Source organism: Zeus faber (genome assembly GCF_960531495.2).
Source record: "Zeus faber genome assembly, chromosome: 4".
NCBI lineage: Eukaryota > Metazoa > Chordata > Actinopteri > Zeiformes > Zeidae > Zeus > Zeus faber.
The window spans coordinates 12,555,085-12,575,413 of NC_137191.1; the positions used below are offsets into that span (position 1 = coordinate 12,555,085).

General features: G+C 46.3%; 2 protein-coding genes across 2 annotated transcripts; one reads left to right on the top strand and one right to left on the bottom strand.

The window, feature by feature from the left end:
- Nucleotides 1–456: 456 nt before the first annotated feature.
- On the bottom strand, nt 457–17,120 carry rfx1b (regulatory factor X, 1b (influences HLA class II expression); the record flags this gene model as incomplete). Its single annotated transcript, XM_079999405.1, has 16 exons — nt 17,090–17,120; nt 13,593–14,002; nt 9,870–9,961; nt 5,765–5,838; nt 4,838–5,093; nt 4,572–4,753; nt 3,801–3,920; nt 3,571–3,689; nt 3,065–3,189; nt 2,728–2,831; nt 2,481–2,632; nt 2,245–2,342; nt 1,936–2,085; nt 1,630–1,841; nt 730–1,021; nt 457–636 (listed from the first exon to the last, which is right to left on the bottom strand). The coding sequence occupies exons 2-16, from the start codon at nt 13,927–13,929 to the stop codon at nt 457–459; spliced, it is 2,493 nt and encodes an 830-aa protein (XP_079855531.1). The 5' UTR covers nt 13,930–14,002; nt 17,090–17,120.
- A 2,277-nt stretch (nt 17,121–19,397) lies between these two features.
- rln3b (relaxin 3b) lies at nt 19,398–20,020 on the top strand (the record flags this gene model as incomplete). Its single annotated transcript, XM_079999651.1, has 2 exons — nt 19,398–19,572; nt 19,749–20,020. 2 exons carry the CDS (start codon nt 19,398–19,400, stop codon nt 20,018–20,020), a joined length of 447 nt encoding a protein of 148 aa, XP_079855777.1.
- Nucleotides 20,021–20,329: the final 309 nt, after the last annotated feature.

The following is a 20,329-nucleotide window of genomic DNA, read 5'->3' on the forward strand; positions in this document are numbered from 1 at the left end:
CAGGTGCTTTGTAGAGAGACACCGCCCCCCCCCCAAAAAAAAGCACATACGGGTACTCCTCACTTAACGACTGTTCGGACTTACGACCAGCTCTCTGACCGGTCTGTATACCGCGGCGTCTCAGCGCCAAGCATCTCATCACGCATCACAATTCTCAGTCTCGGTGAGTCACTACGCTAGCGTTCGCAATGGCCACTCTCCCTTACCGGGAAGTTACACGGGTCCTCACTTATCGACCAATTCGCTCAACGACCTGGTCCTAGGAACGGAACTCGGTGGTTAAGTGAGGAGTACCTGTACCGACGGTTACAAATACATTCTGATGGGAGAGGGTGAGGAAGCAGAGTGGTCTCAGATCCAATGACGTGATGAACGTATGGCAAACAATTCAAAAGCAACATTGCGTGTACGTGTTTCGTTTCGGGCGTGTGTTTCTGAGCCGGCGTGGCTGGCATCCTAGCCGGTGTGTGCGGACGTGAACAGCGCCGGGGGGTTGGCGCGGGCCATCTTGGCGGGACGCTCCAGCGGCTCCTCCTGAGCCTCCTCTTCGGGGACGGCGGCCGACCTGGACCGCAGCAGAAGCTCCACGCTGTCCTCTTCGCTTTCCTCCTCCTCCTCCTCCTCCTCCTCTTCCTCCTCTGAGAGAAACACAACGCCAGGTCAGCGCAAGAGTCGCGGCGGGCGAGGTCCGCCGCAACCGGTCAAGCTGTCGAAAGCGGGGATGGTTACCTTTCTCCAAATCCAGAGAGCTCCGGCCCTTCCCGCCGCTGGAGAACTGTCGGATGGTAAGGAGAGCGGATCACAAATATGCATGTGTGTGCATATGTATGTGGGTGTGTGTGTGTGTGTGTGTGTGCACGCGCATGCCTCTGCCATGACAGCGATGGGTGTCTCTCCTTTGGCCCGGGCCACTCGGTGCTCTATCAGGTAGTACATGTACTCGTCGTAGAGCAAGCGGATCAGGTGGAAGGAGCCGAAACTGGCTGCGCTGCGCAGAGTCAGGTCCCTGATCACCATGGAGCTGGGGAGCGAGAGGCAGAACGTTCAGCCATCACCACTAACTGAACTGTGTAGGGCTGTGACAATATGAAACTTTTCTTTGGAGGGATAAAATAAAAAACCTGTGTGCTTCGCTCGCATTGCACAGCCGAATCCGATTCAACTGACAACCCTACAGCCCTAGAAACCCCCCCCCTGTATGTTTAATGGAGCGTCCCAACATAGGATGGAAGAAAGTCAATGACGATAAAAAATATGAAGAAGAATCATATGAAGAAGAATCTTTATTTGTCACGCCACACTACAACACATGCATATATGTATACACACACACACACACACACACACACACACACACTATTGTTTGCGGTGATGACGGTAATGAGCACAACCCGTAGTGATGCCTCATGACCGTGGTTATCATCACAACCCTAATCCAGTGAAGTAAAATATACAAAATGGTACGAAACTATAATATAATAGTTGACCTATTTCACCAAAATGATAAAAAAAAAAAAAAAAAAAAATCACATTACAAAAACAAAATGTAGAAAAAAAATATATATAGAAAAAAACAAACAAAAAAAATGATACTATGAATGATCCCACTCTTGGGTTCCTCCGGCTCACCTGTAGAAGGACCAGTTGAGCAGGAAGAGCTTGGCGGCCTTGGGCAGAGCGGCGGCGCTGTGCTGGTACGGCTTCAGGACCTGGGAGACCACGTCGTCCAGCCAGACGGCCCACTGCTCCAGGGAGCTCTGCTGCTGCAGCGTCATCTTGAAGTTCTGCTCCAGACGCTGGACCACCTGGTCCTCGCAGCGACACACCCAGGACGCCTGCTCCTGCAGAGGAGGAGGAGGAGGAGTCAGAACCTCGACCCAGAACTTTGTGCGGCCTGGCACGGAGATCGAGAGGGATGGCTTTTCTCCCCCGGACCTGAACATTGGTGAAGTCGACCCGGTTGAGGTCGGAGAGCATCTGGGTGATCTGGGTGGAGTTCTGGAGGACGGCGCGAGCGGCCTGGGCCAGGTGGTTCAGGCTGGTGTAGCGCCGCAGCGTCTGGGAGAAGGCGCAAACACACACCACCTGAAAGGAGGAGGAGGAGGGTGGAGGTCAAAGCAGAGATCCAGCCGTACAGCATGGGATATCATGATTAAATGCGGACGCACGCACGCACGCACGCACGCACGCACACACGCACACACGCACACACACACACACACACACACACACACACACACACACCTTTATGCGGACCATCTCCTCTGGTATGTTCATCATAGCGTTGGTGAGCCAGCTCTCCAGGCTCTTGGCAAAGTTACGGATTGCCTGAGTCAAGGCACCTGTATACGACGGACAGACGGACAGAGCGGTCGTACCAGATTTCAAACACATATACTGAAATAACAAGACGCCGCATACACATGCACAGCAATGACCCTCCACGACGGGCGCATGTGTGGCGTGTGCTCGGGACGTACTGGGGATGGGTCTCAGCACCTCGGGGATGAGGATCTCCACCAAAGTCTGGTACAGAACGTTGTCGCACTCCCTGGTCCAGAGCAGCACGGGCTCGTACTTACACAGCACCACCAAGCACGACTTCGGCAGCCGCTTCTCCGATTCATTGTGCCTGGAAGGACCCACACATAAAAATCACACACGCACACACACACACACCGGTATTTACAGCAATAAGCGAGGGTACACGTCTCGTGCGTGTCTCACAGGCTGAGGGACTGTGCGTCGCTGCACTGGCTGAACCTCCAGAAGGATTTCCACAACGTCTCGACCAGGGTGAACTGCAGGTTCACCATGACGTCCAAAATTGCCTGCGAACAGAACGGGGCTCCGTTATTCTTGTCGGCGTCATATTCCCGAGAATAATAAAGAACACAGAGCATTTCCGCCTGGGTGTTTTTTTTTTCTTTAATGCTTTGTAATAGTCGCCTAGCAACAGGAAAAAGAAATAGGGGGCAGCGAGCGCTTTCCCAGCAAGCAGCCACGGACGTGACAGAGATCTCTTGACGGAGATCGGCAATGAGCTGCTTTCGCATCGCCCCACCTCGCAGTGCTCTCGGTAGAGGGTCTGAAAGACTTGGAGGTGCTCGGGGAGAATCCCGTCGGGGAGAACGTGGCCCCGCAGGTCCAGGCCCAGGTCCGCGAAGACCGGAAGCTGCCGTGAGGCCTCTGGAATGGCGTGCAACACAAGAGAGCTTCAGCGTTCGGAAAGACAAAAACAAAAAAAAAAAACCTGCGTCGTTTCAATGACGCTACCGCTTCTCCTGTCGAGCTGCGATCAAACATTGAAACATCGCATGTAAATAATCCTGTGTCGCAGCACCTCACCGGAGAACCGTCAACACGCCGGAAATTAAATTCTATCAGGACGGACCGCCTTAAAAAACAGCGGTCGCGTGAAATTATCAAAGTACATTTACAGCGCAATTTAGGGTTAGTGGTTTCAATCCTGATTTTTGCAATTGTCCTCAATGAGAAAGTGAAAGACAGATCCATCGGAACCACAAGTCTGTAGATTGGGAAGAAAGGGGCGGCGCTGAGGTCTTGTACCCAGGAACTGCTGGTACTGCTGCACCTGGGACGAGATATCGCAGATCCCTCCCGACTGCTGCTGAGCCGCCCTGGACGTCCCGTTGGTCATTCCCTCCGACTTCTGCACCAGCTTTAACCTGTGCGACAGAGCGGCCCTCCGTTTAGGAGCGGCAAACGGAGAGAGAAAGGAAGAGGAACAAAAGAAAACAACGGAGGAGGTCGGCGTGAATTGAAGCGCGGCTTCCCACCGATGCTTCTGTGCGAACGGCTGCTGCCGCATGGCGAGGTGCTGCTGCTCGTCCATCAGCCGCAGCAGAGGAGAGCCCGACTTGATCCTCAGGCCGTAGTAGTGGTACTTAGAGTTCCCCCTGGAACACGCGCACACACACACACACACACACACACACACACACACACACACACACACACACACACACACACACACACACACACACACACACACACACACACACACACACACACACACACACACACACAGTGTTTTTTATTTTATTTACTTGCATCATCTTGTCTTTTTTTATGCTTTGCAGTGTTTCTGTGCACATCATCTATTGAATTTGATCATCTCATCATCTATTGAACTTCCCTCTAAGAGCAGTAAGGTGTGGTCCACTGAGGGGTAAGTATGGTGGCGGCCATACAGTATATGTATAAAAGAAAAGCTGTGGTCATCCAAAGGATGGAGTTGCTGTCAGTGGTTCTTGGTGGTCTTTTATGATCCCACTTGCAGATTACCTCCGTCTTGGATGCAACGGCGTACAAACACCCTCCAAAAAATATAAAAATAATTCGAAGCACTTCTCACCTTTCATCCTCTTTGCATGCAACTGTTTTCACTTTTTTGTCGTACCTTTTATGCTTTTTGTACATGAAGCACTTTGAGCTGCATTTCATGTATAATAGGTGTTATATAAATAAAATGTATTATTATTATTATTATTATTATTATTATTATTATTATTATTATACTCTGGTGTTCTGCATGTGTGAAGGTGTACCTGGTCCCCAGTCTGCGTGTGCGCAGGCCCAGGAACACGGATCTGATGAGCTTTCCGAAGGAGGCGGCGTTGACCGGCTCCAGCTTCTGCTCCTGGCAGTGCAGCAGGTAGTGGCAGTAGAGTGTGCAGCGAGGCAGACTCACGCCCTCCGCCCCCTCGTAGTTCTCACACAGCCACTGGACCTGGGGGGGACGGACGGACGATGACATTATTTTTCATCCCCACTCATCTTAAGTCGGATGATTCTCAGAGACGCGGCTACTCACAGTAGCGGGGGGAGCTCGGGAATTGGGGTTGGAGTAACTCTGTCCTCCTCCTCCACCGCCCAGCATGTAGCTTCCCTGAATGGCATAGCCCCCGCTGGCTTCTCCCGTCGCCACGGAAACTGAGAGGGGCTGCAAGGTGGCGGACCTGCTAACCTCTGACTCAGAGGCGGCCGTGGTTTCATAGTAAGAGGCCGTGGAGGTGGGGGGCGTCTGGGAGAACAGGGGCGAGTCGGAGTACGGGTAGCTGCTGGATCGTCTGGAGGGGGAGAGGATTTATATAGAGGATAGGATTTCTGAATCCATTTGAAATTTGTAATATTGATTGTTTACTTGGATGTTTTGTAACCGACTAATTAATTTCTGTCTTGGACTGAATTTGTTATGTGAAATAATTTTGCAATGTACATCAGATGGTAAAGTGAAAAGTTAGTAGCAATTCTCATGATGTATAAAATGTCAGTATATCGATATAGAATCGCATCGTGAGCGATCTCATCAATATCTGATCCCATCTATACAACCGTAATACCCCTTCACCGCTGCAACCAAAAACCCGGTAACACCCATTAACATCCGGCATTTGTCATCAGTGGGAAAGGTAAAACCCGGGTTTCAGTGCCTGGTCAAGTGACCCGGCAATAGACACAGGTTTATCAGCTCAGAATCAGCTTGAGTCACACTGGAACCGTGACACGCCCCTTTTCCAACGTGTTCCAACGTGCACCAGAATAAAACAGAATTTCTCCTGGCAATGGGTAAGGTGTCATTCGCCTATTTTTGGCAGCTTTACCCGGGTTTAAAAAAAACAGAGGAAACCCGTTAATTTTGGTGTAAAAACGGTATAAGTGTGTGTGTGTGTGTGTGTGTGTGTGTGTGTGTGTGTGTGTGTGTGTGTGTGTGTGTGTGTGTGTGTGTGTGTGTACTCACATGGTGCTTGTGGTGAAGCTGGAGTCTCCTGCTCCATCCACATACTGGACCTGGCCAGAGTACACGTGGTCCACCTTGACAAATCACAGAAGGGGATCTGAGGAGGACGTTGCACCCACATGGAGCTGCAACAGAATCCATTTTCCCTGGCCTCTCTTTTTCCAAAAATAACTCTCCCCACAGTGTGGATGGTAAGGATGCTATCAATACCACAATGAAACCACAATACCACTCGCCATCATTTTGTGTGAAAAAAATGGTCTAGTAATCTAAAGGTTGCTGGTTCGATCCCAGGCTCCTCCTGCTAGCACGCTGTAGTGTCCTTGAGCAAGACACTTAACCCCTAATTGCTCCTAATGGCTGCGTCCATCGGTGTTTGAATAATTGTAAGTCGCTTTGGAGAAAAGCGTCTGCTAAATGTAATGTAATGTAAAAGAAGGGGTTGAGAGTATCTATTTATATATCTGTGTCAATGGTTGGAATATAAACAAATCATGTTGAATGTAATAACTCGATGCAACTTCTCATATGGAAATGTCCAGTTTTTAGAATTAATTACGTAACATAAATTGGCCAGTCACATACCAATAGCAGGGCCTTTTATCCAAGAGCATTAGCATTTCACTTCAGACCAATCAGAAATGTGTATAAATCGCCATATATTCCTAGTCCCCATCATCCCTATTGCTTAGTGCAGGGATGTGGAACTGAGTAAAACCCCTTCTCTGTGGTCGGGCCGAATGGTTCCCAGCGCAGTTGGTAACGGTTACGGTCGCAGTTCCACTACGCCCGGTTCGGCGTGGAACAGTTGTGAACCGTTCCTGCTCCTGGATTTTCGGCCCCTGTGTCGTAACCGTACTGTGAGGAATGAGGCCGTGATTGTTCGACAATTGGTTTCTCATCACGCGCACAGACGCCATTGTTGAAAATACTCGCTTGGGATGAGACGAGCTCGAGAGCATTGTCCTTTTTCAGTCACCAGCCGCATTGGGAATATCAAAATAAAACCAACCTTTTTTTTTTTTCTCCCTAACGTTAGAACTTGTCTATTGATACGTCGACAAACCAACAGCGGGGAGCTGGTAATGACAATGGTACTCCCTACGCAGCTGTAACGGCTGCTCACGTACATGAATGAACAGGGTGGCAAGAAAGAAATCAGACAAACTCAAACCAATCGAAATCCTCCATCGGGAGAGAGGGCACGGCCGAGACCGTGGGTCCTTTTACCTACGGAAATGATGACAACTGTCTTACATACGCGTGACGTAGACGCACGTCGTCACTGACGCATCGCTGTCGTTTTATTCTTTCGGGACTTCCCGGTGCCGATTCCAGCTCCGTCCACTGATGGAAACACAAAGCGTAACGTGTAACGAGCGGGCGATCGGCGTGGGGGGGCGTGGGCGTCGAGCCCCGGCCTCGGAACCATCCTGGAACACCTCAAGATCAGGCGGCTTGGCGCACCAATCAACTTTGGTGAATGTACGTGTTGTATTTCCATCGCTTTCGCCGCATAAAATACAGCAGTGACAGCCATCAGCTCAGCTACATGACGTTCGCTCGTACTTCACGCAGATAGCGTTTCAACATGAAAATAGGTTCATTTTTGACCTCAGAATGTGATTCTAATCCATAGAAAAACACCTGATTTGTGGAAAAGGATATTCAGAGATAAGCAACACACATGAAGCTTATTGCCTCACCATTCATTTCTTGTTGATGATCATTACAGTGCCAGACGAAAGCAACAGATACTTAAAAAAAAAAAAGATAGGACCAAGAGAGAAAACTTGAAGGGTTCAGGGAGCCTCCACCTCCCTGTCTTTCCTCAAAAACGTCTGATGAGTGAAAACCCGACGTGGTCAGGATCCTTCAACCCGCGTGGATTCCCTGGGAAACATGCGTTTTTACATCTTGAATAACGTGCACGGGCTGGACGCTGGCCCTGCCCCTGCCGAGGACAGCGAACAGGATACAGAAAAAACAACCTTCCTTTATGACTTCAAATAGGGGATCAGAACTTAAAGGTGTGTGTGTGTGTGTGTGTGTGTGTGTGTGTGTGTGTGTGTGTGTGTGTGTGTGTGTGTGTGTGTTGTGTTGTGTTGTGTTGTGTTGTGTTGTGTGTGTCAGACCTGGCAACCTTGGGAAAATATTTTGAACACCACAATGTAACAGGGAGTCTCCGTGGCGTTTGAGTCACTGCAGCTAAATGATTCCATCAGTTATTCACACTGTAGCCGCCTCGTTACAACGATAATCACATCGTATGCGAGCTAGGTCGACTAACTATATATAGTAATTGATCTCATTGAAAAGCATCATCTCGTAAAGTTAATGACCATGTTTATCAACTAGAGATGCACCAAGTGCAATTTTCTTGGCTGATTCTGATTTTTTTTTTTTTTTGACCTGCAGATTCCGGTCTGCTGCACATATGGACTACCACTGCAATTTTCAGTTACCACAATAGTGGGATTGCTGATTTTGACACTGTTTATTATCGTTGATTATTCACTATGAAACAATAATAGAACATGAAACTGCCCCTGAGTTCCAATAAAATGGGACTGTCACCAAGTTTCAGTGCAATTCAACCTGTAACTCTCCCTTAGTTATATGTTGTATCCTCCTAAAACTAACATGGAAATGTCCACTTCAAACTTCAAATTAAAGTCTCTTTCGCAAATATACCTTTCAAATATATGTATATAGTACTTGCCATTACCAAACATTTTTTTTTTTATAATAATAAATGTCCGACTCCTCTCGCTCTGGTTCACTGGGGGTCCTCCTTCGCTCACCGTGCGTTGAACCAACTGAATCAAAACGAACGACTCGAGGTCTGGTGTATGTGCATATGCGTGTGTGTGTGCATGTGTGTGTGCGTGCGTGTGTGTGTGTGTGTGTGTGTGTGTGTGTGCGTGTGTTAGGCTTGGGCCGATTTATGATTAAATAGTCTATTGGCAATTGACTCCATCGATCGCGATTGAGATTGATGACAGACGTTTTATTTTTTTATTTTTTTATTTTTTAATCCACCAGGAAAAATACAAGCATTGAAAAGGTGTACGTGCAGTTTACCGTGTTCTGAAATTGGAGCGGGAGAGAGAGAGAGAGAGAGAGAGAGAGAGAGAGAGAGAGAGAGAGAGAGAGAGAGAGAGAGAGAGAGAGAGAGAGAGAGAGAGAGAGAGAGAGAGAGGAGGCTCTCGCCCTCTCCGCCCGGCACTGTTGATAAACTACTCTGGATCTAAGGTCCCCTTGACAGGGGCAGGTGCTAAAAATAAATAAATAAATAACTAGATAAATAAATTAATTAAATAAAATAAAATTTAAAAAAAATTAAATAAATTAATTAATTACAAAAAAATAAAAAATAAATTAAAAAAGGCACACGGACCCCCATCTCTGGTTCTAGGCATTTTGCCGCCTGGGAGCAGACACAGGAGTGAGGTGCCCGTGATCTGCAGCCCCCCCCAGCCCAGCCCACCCCTGCATGTACCTGCCGCTCTGTATGCAGATCTTGTGATAATAATACAGCAACATATAATATAATCTCATAGAGAAAGATTTTGATTTATTTTGTTTCCGGTGTTTCTTATTTGTATGGAAAACGAAAAATGTAAACCTAACTCAGAGAATTGGAGCGGAGCTTGTCCCCCCCCTCCTCCAGACAGCAGTGCGCGCAGGCTCCCGTGCCTGTCGTTTTATTTTACATCTATTTATTTTCGCTTGTTTCCTACATGTATGCAACTACATTTTTAAACACAACTGAGTTAAGGGACTGTCCAAGTCCTTACTCCGTACTGTTCCAAAAAAACAGTGCACCCCCACTGTCGGGACACTCGTCTCCCCGTTGCTTTCCGTTGCCATGGGACTTAATTTGGTAAAAACTGGATGTTTTTGTGTAAATACTTTACTTATAAATAATAAATACTGCACTTCTGGAACGGAGAGACCGCATTTGCCACATTACATTACATTTGATGTGCCACAAACCCCACCGCACGCATGCACGTGTCCCCGATAAGATCGTTGATTGGAATTTTGCATGATCGCCCAAGCCTAGTGTGTGTGTGTGTGTGTGTGTGCATGCGTAACTTACCTGCGAGGTCACCTGTTGCACCACCTGAGTAGGGACCCCAGCGGCAGGAGGGCTGGAGTTGGACAGACTGTCGTTGGAATGGACAGAGCCCTCTGGTAAATAGAGGGAGAGATCGAGGAGGGAGAAGAGAAAAAAGAGAGAGGGAATTTCATTGACAAGTCGTCAAAGAAATTACATCCATAAAACCGAAAAAACCCCACAGCTCCCAGTACTCACGATACACGTCACCCAAACCGTAATAAACGCCACTATAGAACATTTCAGGGGCTAGTTCTGAAGACGGAGAGCGAGAGAGAGAGGGAGGGATGGAGAGAGAGAGAGAAACAAAATAGACTCTCCATCTCTCCCTCCATCCTTCCTTATATCCTGCAGGTAGGAAAAGGCCTTGGACAGCTAATCTCCCCAGATGGATAAAGTGATCCCTCCATCATGTAAACACAGATCAGATGAGAGGGGGAAGTGGGGGATAAGGGATGGCAGAGGAGAGGACAAAATGGATAATAACTCACTTCATTCCACCCCAGAGATAATAAGGTTCCCCATTTTCCCTTTTTTCATCCTTCCCTTCCCTTGGTCGGCGAGTTCATCTTTTCTTTTCAATCACATTGTTGCTTTAATCAATCCATTTATCTGGGCTACATGGGGCTGAAACCTCACATCAAAATACCATTCGCATCATTAGAGAAATGGTGAAAATAGCTTGGAAGTAGCTCCCCATGGTTAAATGATGGCAGGCTAAATTAAACTGTTTGTGTATTCATTCATTCTTATTTGAAAAAAAATAAAAAAAAAAATAAAAAAAACTGGCACTGTGCCCGTTCAGAACACGCCTGTTGGGAACAGGTTGCATTGTAGGGGCGGGCGGATCGGTAACAAAAGTATCGGATGGATATCAAAACAGGGATCGGTTTTTCTCAATATATTTCCTCAGTTGCGCTTGCTTTGGCCCGTCACTGTGTGGTCCCTCCGTTCACCATTTCCCCAAACAAAACCAATAATAACACTTGGTCTTGGGCGATTCGGGCCCTGGTATTCTGGCGCCAAATTGGGGTGTTGCCCAGCCGCACGCCCCTCCTGCACTGTAGGGGTGGGCGGCTGCACTGCGGCTGTAAGTGACCCAGTCGCAGAGCCCTGAAGCCCCACCCCGCTGCTGCACAGAGCAGAGCGGCTCGCCGTTCGCTTGTTTGTTCAATGTTTATTAATATCACCCGTGTCGCGTGTCCAAATTGCACCAAATTCGAGACTGCACGTCCTTGGGTCCCCAGCGATACACCCGCCAAGTGTGAAGTTGAAGTAGATCGGATGAGCGGTTGTCGAGATAATTGAAGGACATACATACAGAGATTCCTTCCTTTAAAGTTGGATATGCTGATTTGAGTTCAAATAAATAAGCCCCAAAATATAAATATTGTCATCTGTAATCTAAGTGGACAAGTGAAAGCTTCCCTGCTTTGGAATTTAAACTATCACCATAATGCTTTCGTTGTCATGCTGAGAATCTATTTGTTTCAATAATGAATAATAACCAGCAGTTGATAAAGCAATTCTCTGAAATGTGAAATGTGTTTCTATTTCGGATAATTCCTACTCTGCTTTGTGCGTCTGGCGTAATGCATAACTGCTCCATATCCCTTTCAATACTGCTAAAAATTCAGTAAAATATCTGGCATTATTTTTAAACGCCATGTCTGTCGGAGACATCAAACACTGTCATCATCTCTGACAATCATGCAAAGACATTTAAATCAAGATGCCGGATTGATGTTTCACCCCAAAATGTGTTGCCTACCTAGTACACAGACTTAAAAGTTCCCAGCACCTAAATGAGTAACCCGGGTCTCCCTCTCTCTGGGTGAGAGTGCAGCACTGTTACTTGACACTAGGCAGCAAAAAGCTCTACGAATAGAGCTCCCGAAAATAAACGTACGGACGGGCTCCAGATGAGGGGAAATTCACATCCACGTTTCATAATGTCATTTAGAATAGCAGCTGACTCAGAGAGGATGGAGCATCAAATTTCAATCATAAGAGGAGCTATCTCTTGATTACATTTTGAGGTGTTTTTTTTAATTCTAGGACGGTAAAATGTCAACATTTTAGAAGGGCCGAGTTAGTGGAGACAAACAGTTAAACAGAGATAAACAGACCGCTTTGGTTAACCTGAATACTGACTCATTCATGATGTTGCCAAGAACTTCCTGACAATTAAAGATTCAAGATCAAGATTCAAGACATTATTTCACCAACTTAAAAAAAAAAAACATATGGCATAACCATACACTCCATTCTCCCTCATGCAGTTCCTTATTACGATAACAGCAGAACAGTGCCACGGCGCTGAGGATGGTCATGAACATTTCCACATCAGGTACTCCAGAGCCTAGCAACCAAGTCCATTTGACGAGTTTTTTCTTCAAAATGTGTTGCCTATCAAATCAGAAATAGACAAACTAAATTTAACTAACAGAGCTACGTATCAGTCGGTTCAGTAACGCGATTGCGTAGAAAGCCAATCCCATCCGTACAAAAAATATCGGTAGAGAGCATTTTGTTGCTTGTGAGCAATGCTACCTTTTCTATACAAATACAAGGGCCTAATTTCCTTCTTTTTGGGCAATTAATGTGTGATTTTGTCTTAAACCATAGATATCTGCAAACACTAAGCACCGATCCAACTCATTATTTTTACGGCACACGGTAGAACTAGACCCTTAGCTTGGGTTCATTAGAATGTAATGTTGAGCCCTGAGCCTTGGGAGCCCATCGTTGCCGGTTCACCGATTGTCCTTCCTTGGACCACTATTGGTAGGTACAAACCACTGCATAATGGGAACACCCCACAAGACCTGCCGTTGTGGAGATGCTCTGACCCAGTCGTCTAGCCATCACAATTTGGTCCTTGTCAAAGTGGCTCAGATCCTTACGCTTGCCCATTTTTCCTGCTTCCAACACATCAACTCCAAGAACTGACTGTTCACTTGCTGCCTAATATATCCCACCCCTTGACAGGTGCCATTGGAACAAGATGAGAAATGTTATTCACTTCACCTGTCAGTGGTTTTAATGTTGTGACTGATCGATGCATAAGTAACATCACACCAGAGGGAGTGTTGTTGTACTGTTTATCGGCAAATCTGTGTCTGCAATTCAGTTATAGCCACAAGGTCAGAGGTCCAGTGCCAAATATAATCTCGGCTTGATACACAGCGTAACAGCACTTTTAGAAAACAGGACTATAAATAAGGCTTTATATATTAAGGAATTCTAATTTGAGACACTTGATTATTTTGTTGCTTATTTGGCTCCGCCAGCTACACAGCTTCCTCAGTATCCTATTAGAAAACAAATGCATTGCTTAGCAACGCACAAACAAGCTTCGAGACTGCAGGCGAGCTAGCTAGTGATAAATAAAGTAAAATATGTCAGTGCCACTGTACTGCATATTGGAATAAATTCACCTTTATTATTTATTGGAGCGCCAATCTGATCTCGTCATTTGATTGAACAAAGATGTCCAATACCCAGTAACAACATCCTATTTCAGCCTGATATTGGGCTGGTATCAGAAAGCAGAATAGCTACATCCAAGACTACACTGACCTCTAAGTATGTTCCTATAAACTAGAATTTGTCATCGCTCAGTAGAACGGACCCGGTCATCCCAAACCACAAGGGAAACTGTGGTTTGGGATGACACACCTTGAGCTGTGAATCATTTCTCACCTGTAACTGTGACAATAATGTATTGAGGCGAACTACCCGGGCCGCTGTTCTTCTGGATCTCCGTGGCGATGTACTGCTGGGTGGGCGTGGTCAGGAGCACCGCCTTGTGGCCCGGGGGCAGCGTGGGGGCAGCTTGGGAACAAAGTGCCTCTTGTCTGGATTTCGAGGCAGCGGCCGATTGTTGGGAGGATGCAAGAGGCACAGAGGTTGGCGAGATCTTAGGCAGGAAGTGCGCAGGCTTAGAGGCTGAGGGCGTGGCTGCGGCGCCGGGAGTCCCCATGGTTACCGTGTTGGCCTGTTGAAGCTGAAGGTCCTCAGAGTATCCGGAAGTTGCCATAGCAACCGATGCTCAGTGCCTCCACTCTGGTAAGAAAAATGGGAAGTACATCTCAATAGCGGAACAGAGAACACTGAGGAGAGAAAAAAACAAGACCATTTTGCTTTTTGTAATCGTTGATTGGTAACAACATCAAAAAGCCACAGAGAGGATGTGGAGCGCGAAGTAGCTCTTCAAGATTAATTCACCACCATTCACAAACAAATTGACTCAAAATCCTCAGCTAATTTCGGTGACACTCTTTCAGTCGATCGATCAAATGCAGCATGGAACTGTGTTGTAAAGCTGCTTGTTTCAGATTTTGTCTGCAGAAGAACTAAAAATATAGATCTCATCCTGATATTTGCAATGAGTAAACAAAAATCAGGCTGTGTGTGGCAGAATTATTTACCACCAGTGTACTCTCCAGTACATAGGCACTCAGAGTCAGTGAATCCAAAAGGTTTTACTGTGCCGTGTTAAATTATTGGCTGGTAAGACAAATGTGATGGTGGAAAAGTAAAGAGACTGCATCCACTCTGATACTGATACCAATTAAACATAAATATTAATGAGAAGCAGCCTGGGAACATTGCTTTTTGGAAGAATGGAACAAAAACACGACAAGCCCCAAAGTCTATCGTTAAACTATATTTGGCACCACGGGTTTTCATAGGCTATCAAGAACACAATAAAATGAGACAGTTGCTTGGATAGCGAAATATATAGAAATACTTTCACACGCCAAAACAATAGGAAATAAGAATGAAATTAACAAGAATAAAAAATATTAATTAAATTGGTAATATGCAACAAACCTAAACATTAACAATAGAAATGGACAAATTGTCAATATACATTAAAAAAAACAAAAAACTAAAACATTTACTAAAAATAGAACATTTTGAGAATATACAACAAATCTTCAGCCTATATCTATGATTTAGTGAAACTACAAAAAAGAAAAGTGTTTATCTGGAAATGCAGAAGTTCATCTACACTTCTCACAAAAAGTAGGGTTATTCGGCTTTTGGGTGAAATTTCAGGATGAACCTAAAATGCACTATAACCTTTACAGGTGAACTTAATTTGACCTTCTCTAAACTTTTGAATGCACATGTCCAACTGTTCAATGTGTCAGTACTTTTTGCACAACTTGCTGTTCTCTAACAAGGAGCTGTGACAAAAATAATCTCTTGAACTTGAACGGAAAAATTCACAACAGGTGTTTGATCCATGAATCGACCAATACATTTCTTGGTTCAATTAGAATTGGTATGTAAACAGTCCTCTTCATCATGCTGTTCACATTTTGACATCAGGAGACCAAGACGACATCTAACAACTGATCAACAGTACCTCGCCATTGCGAGGTTTCAAACAGGATGTTCTCAGACGGAAGTGGCCACTGAGCTTGGAGTGTCACAGAGTGTCATCAGCAGGTTGCAACCGAGATACAGAGAGACTGGAAGAGTCACAGAAAGGCATAGAAGTGGACGTCCTTTGGCCACATCCCACACTGATGAGCGCTTCATTGTGAACAGTGCCCTGCAGAACTGGATGATGAATGCCACTCAACTCCAGGCACATTTAAGGGAGACGTCAGACCATTCGAAACCGTTTACATCAGCATGGTCTGCGTGCTTGACGACCTGCAAGGGTACCTGACCACACCACCAGGCACAGGCATCATCGTCTTGCACGGGCCAGGGAGCATTTACACTGGACGAGGGACCAGTGGCCTCAGTGCTGTTCTCTGATGAAAGTCGATTCACGTTCAGCAGAAATGATGGCCGCCAACGATGTTGGAGACGTCAAGGAGAGCGCTATGCATCAGCCACTGTTGTCACCAGACGAGCCTTTGGTGGTGGTGGTGTTACAGTGTGGGCAGGTGTGTCTGGTCAATACAGAACTGCCCTACACTTTGTGAATGGTACAGTGACAAGCCCATACTACCTGAACAACATCATTAATCCAGTCATTGTGCCCCTGCATGAACAACACAGGCCTCATTTCATCTTCATGGACGACAATGCTCCAGCTCATGGAGGTGGCATCATTAGGGAACGGCTGCTGGAGACTGGGGCACCTCAAATGGAAACCTATGGGATCAGCTGAGTCGCCGTGTAGAGGCTCGTAACTCTGTACCCCAGAACCAGAGGGCCGCCCTTCAAGAAGAGTGGGGGGCCACGCCTCAGCAGACAATAAGTCGACTTGTGAACAGCATGAGACGTGGTTGTCAAGCTGTAATCGATGCTCGAGGGCACATGACAAGTTATTGAGACATCTTTTGTTGTGGTAAACCCACCACTGTTGTTGGCTTTTGTTTCAATAAATTGTTTGAGATGAGGAAATCACCATTGCCTGCTTCTACTTAAATGCCCTACTTTCATGACGTATCACTGTAGCGTGAACTTTTCACGTTTTCCATAAATTTCACCCGAAAGCCAAATGTCCCTAACTTTTTGTGTGTGGCGTATATGACAAGTTTCGCGTCGAGCGGATCAAACGTCAATCGTCACACAAGCCCCGCCCATCGCGCAGACCACGCCCACAATCCGACGCTCCACCGCGGTGGCGACAAAGACGACGTTCGCGTGACCTGGCACTTTGGATTCACTCAGTGTCAGTCCGGAAAACTTTTTCTTTTGTTTTGCTTTTCTTTTTTTCCCCACAAAAAAAAACCCACAACGACGCGAGGCAAAAAAAAAAATATATATATATATTTTAAGACGAGTGGAGGCACGGTCGCCTTTGGGTGCGGCCCCCCCCGTGTTTTTTCAACGTTGAAACGGCATCTGTGCTCTACTGTCAGTGGAGTTGTCAAATCAACAAGTCCAACTCGCAGCGAGGCCACGCGGCTTGGAAACAGCGTTTAAAAAAACGTCGCTTTCGGCGAGAACCGTGTCGGATATTAAAAAAATAAACAACAACAACAACAAAAACCTTTGTCATTGTTAACGGTGAGGTGAGAAAAGTACGCGATTTCGCTTTACAGCACAACCGCCATTTTGTGCGCTTATCAAACATGTGACATCGCCATAACAACCGCCCGCGGAGGAGCGGCGGCGGCGGCTCGCCGACACTTTCCGCCGCCGCTCTCAACGTCCCCCCCGCGGTACGTCCGCGTGAAAAAATCAGCCTCGTTACGGTTAATGCCAGAAAAATAAAATAAACGTACTTTACTTCAAGTTTCCCACGCGGCGTTCCTTGTTTGTCGTTCAAAAGTTTTGTTTTTTTTGTTTGTTTGTTTTTTTTTTGGGGGGGGGGGGTTCTCGCTCTCTCTCCCTTGACGATTTTGGGTTGTTGTTGACTCCCGTTGCCTGGTTCTCGTCGCCAGGACTACCGTGACTATGGCGCCTGGTCTTCACCGGGGCAACTGTTGCTACCCACCCGCCTTGACCCCGCCCCCTCCGCCCGCAGCCGATTGGAGCGCCGCGGAGGTGGTCATGGAAGTCGGCGGAGTAAGCGGTCGCTGATTGGTCGGCTGCTCCTGTCCGTCATTTTTGCCGAGCAACGTTTCTTTCGGACAGCGGCGGTGGGAGAAGCGCTCCAACGTGTGACTTAAGCCCTGTATTATGTCGGACAGATTTGACCCGAATTTTGGTGGTTATCTTCCCGAACAGACTTGTTGACATACTTGTTTGAGCGTGGGGCCACGTGCCTTTGCCTCATTTGGGCTCATGAACTTCTATACAGAATACTGACGTCTTCATCTACAAATCTTCGTCTACAAATAGCCTATCCCATATACACAAGTCTATTCCCTTTATTTCTGTTTTGTACCCCCACTCACTATTACCTTTTCGAGTCTTATTGTATTTTATTTTGTTCTATTTACTAACTGCATTACGTCTTAGGAATCAGTTCATTTAGTTAGGTAGAAATTAGTTTAGCTATTTTGTTCAGTTTAGTACTTATTGTGCATAATCTCAAATAAACGTCATGAAATCTTCCAATTCATGTTTTTGTTTATGTCCATAAACGCTTTGTAACCCATGTTGATGATCCGGCTAGTTTTGACCACAAAGGAGAATGGGTCTCTATGAACCAGCAACTTTTATAAATCTCGCTCTCTCTCGCTCTCTCTCTCTCTCTCTCTCTCACACACACACACGCACACGCACATAAAGACCATTCCCTTTTATTTGAAGTAATGGTACTAAATGATCTTCAAAAAGCTTATTACCAATGCCTCGTACTGCAGTCACAACATGAGACAGGTGCGGATCTGCGTTGCCTGAGAGGGGCAACACACCGACATAGAAAAGGTCTGAACAGTATTGTGATTACAGTAAAAAATACATGTCCACTTATGGGGAATGTAAAGCTGATGTCGCGTTGCTGGAGCGAGCCGTCATATTTGGGGGATCACTCGCGTTGACCGCGGACGGCAAATTTTTTTTAGTTTAAACACGGCTTGGAGGTCTTGTTTTGGTGGAAAAACCGCCGCAGAAAATTTTGCAACCATCTTGTGTGCAACCTCGACCCTTCTTTTTCCCCTGTCCTTTCTCAATTTTTGTACATTTCGTTTATTTTAGCTATTTCTCTATGCAACTTAATGGATGTGATCCTCCAAAATTGGCGCCCGGAGTCCATAGCAACCCATAGCAACCGTCAAACTGCACATTCCCTGTTGTAGAAGAGCCAATTATGGACAGTGAACATAAAATAAGACAGTTCATTTGTCTCAACCCAAATAATGGAAATGCACTTAATTCACATTTTATTTATTACTCCATTTATTTTTCCCCTGTTTTTCCCCAGTATTACAGCATTTCTAACATTGGTTTAAAGTTCCCTTGAGATTTGCATAGAAACACATGACTTGAATCAGTTTTACAAAAAGATTGTGATCTGCCCAAATAATTGTGACAGCTCTAATTTAAGGTTCAACCATTGTAGTGTGTACTGTAATGTAATAGGTCAGTGTTACCTGACCCATGAAAACAATGCCTCAAGTATCGCATGTGTGTGTGTGTGTGTGTGTGTGTGTGTGTGTTTGAGTATTTGTTTGTGAGCATGTGTAGTTGCATATAAGTCGAAGAGATAGAGATCTCCATCTGGTGCCAAAGCAGATAACACGACAGTACGATGGTGACACTTGGAGGAAACCAAACTGATGCAAGGCCAGAAAGGCCAAAGAAAGGTCACAGGTGATTGGATTGCCGCGAAACTCCTCTGACATCACCTCAAACGACAAGCACATCATTTATCAGAACTCTTCACTTTCTCTGGGCATTGTTGCCCGAAAGGTCTCCTGTCTTATCTCTGGTTGTGGGGAAGAGTGGAGGGGGCATCATGGCCATTTTGGGCCAGGGTTCACTATATAAGAAGGCACAACACAAACACGAAACAGATCAAACCGAGAAGAAAAGCACGTTGCAGCCATTCTAGCAGCACTCATCGGATCATTTGCCTTTTAACCACAGGACTGTCACATTCAAAGCTTCCCGTCATTATTTACTCTTGTCTACATCACTTTTATCATGTGGAAGGCCGTTGTATTGACTGTGGGTCTGTTGATCACTCTGGTGGGCAGCGTGCAGTCAAACGAGGGCCACCCGTCCTTCTACGGGGTGAAGCTGTGTGGAAGGGAGTTCATCAGAGCCGTCATCTTCACCTGCGGAGGCTCTCGCTGGAGGAGAAACGTGGGGGATTCTGGTGAGACTTTGCTGTCCTTTTGGTGTCTGTGTATATTTGTCTGACTGCGTCTTTGCAAAGCCGGTGCATATACCCGGGAAATCAAAGGAAATGTAGTTTGATTGGGTCTATGAAGCAATTTTTCTTCTTATGTTCACTGCAATATCAAAACGTTTCCGTCCTATTTCTTGTATCAGGCGTCGCCGGTGAGGAGGCTTTCGACCCATGGAACACAAATACGATCACTCAATTGAGCAACGAGCAACTTCCCTCGGAGCCCCAAGGTTGGAAGGGAGCAGCGATGGATGCAGCTTCTGGATTTGGTCGTTCCGGACGCTCACCGATCTCAGAAGAAGTGCTGGAGGCCCTGCGGAGCGCGGACAGGAAGGGCCGGGACGTGGTGGTGGGGCTGTCCAATGCCTGCTGCAAGTGGGGTTGCAGCAAAAGTGATATAAGCTCCCTTTGCTGATCCTTAATCCTCTTCTGCTAATTTTTTTTCTCCTCCTCCCAACTTTGCATCCTTCCTCACGCCCTTTAAACATTTCACCACCCTTCTCCATCATCGCCGTCGTGCTGGCCATCACACAGAAATGTGTCGGCGTGTTCTACCAGTTGGGTTTGTCACATATGTGATCGTTTAATAAAGCTTTGGGATATTGCTGCAGTATCTCAATAAAAGGGTAACTTTCTCATGTGTACGTGTGTTTTGGGGTTTTGAGAAATTCTTATCAAGACAGGTGCAACGGATCTTTTGACATACAAAGACTTTCCTAGAGTT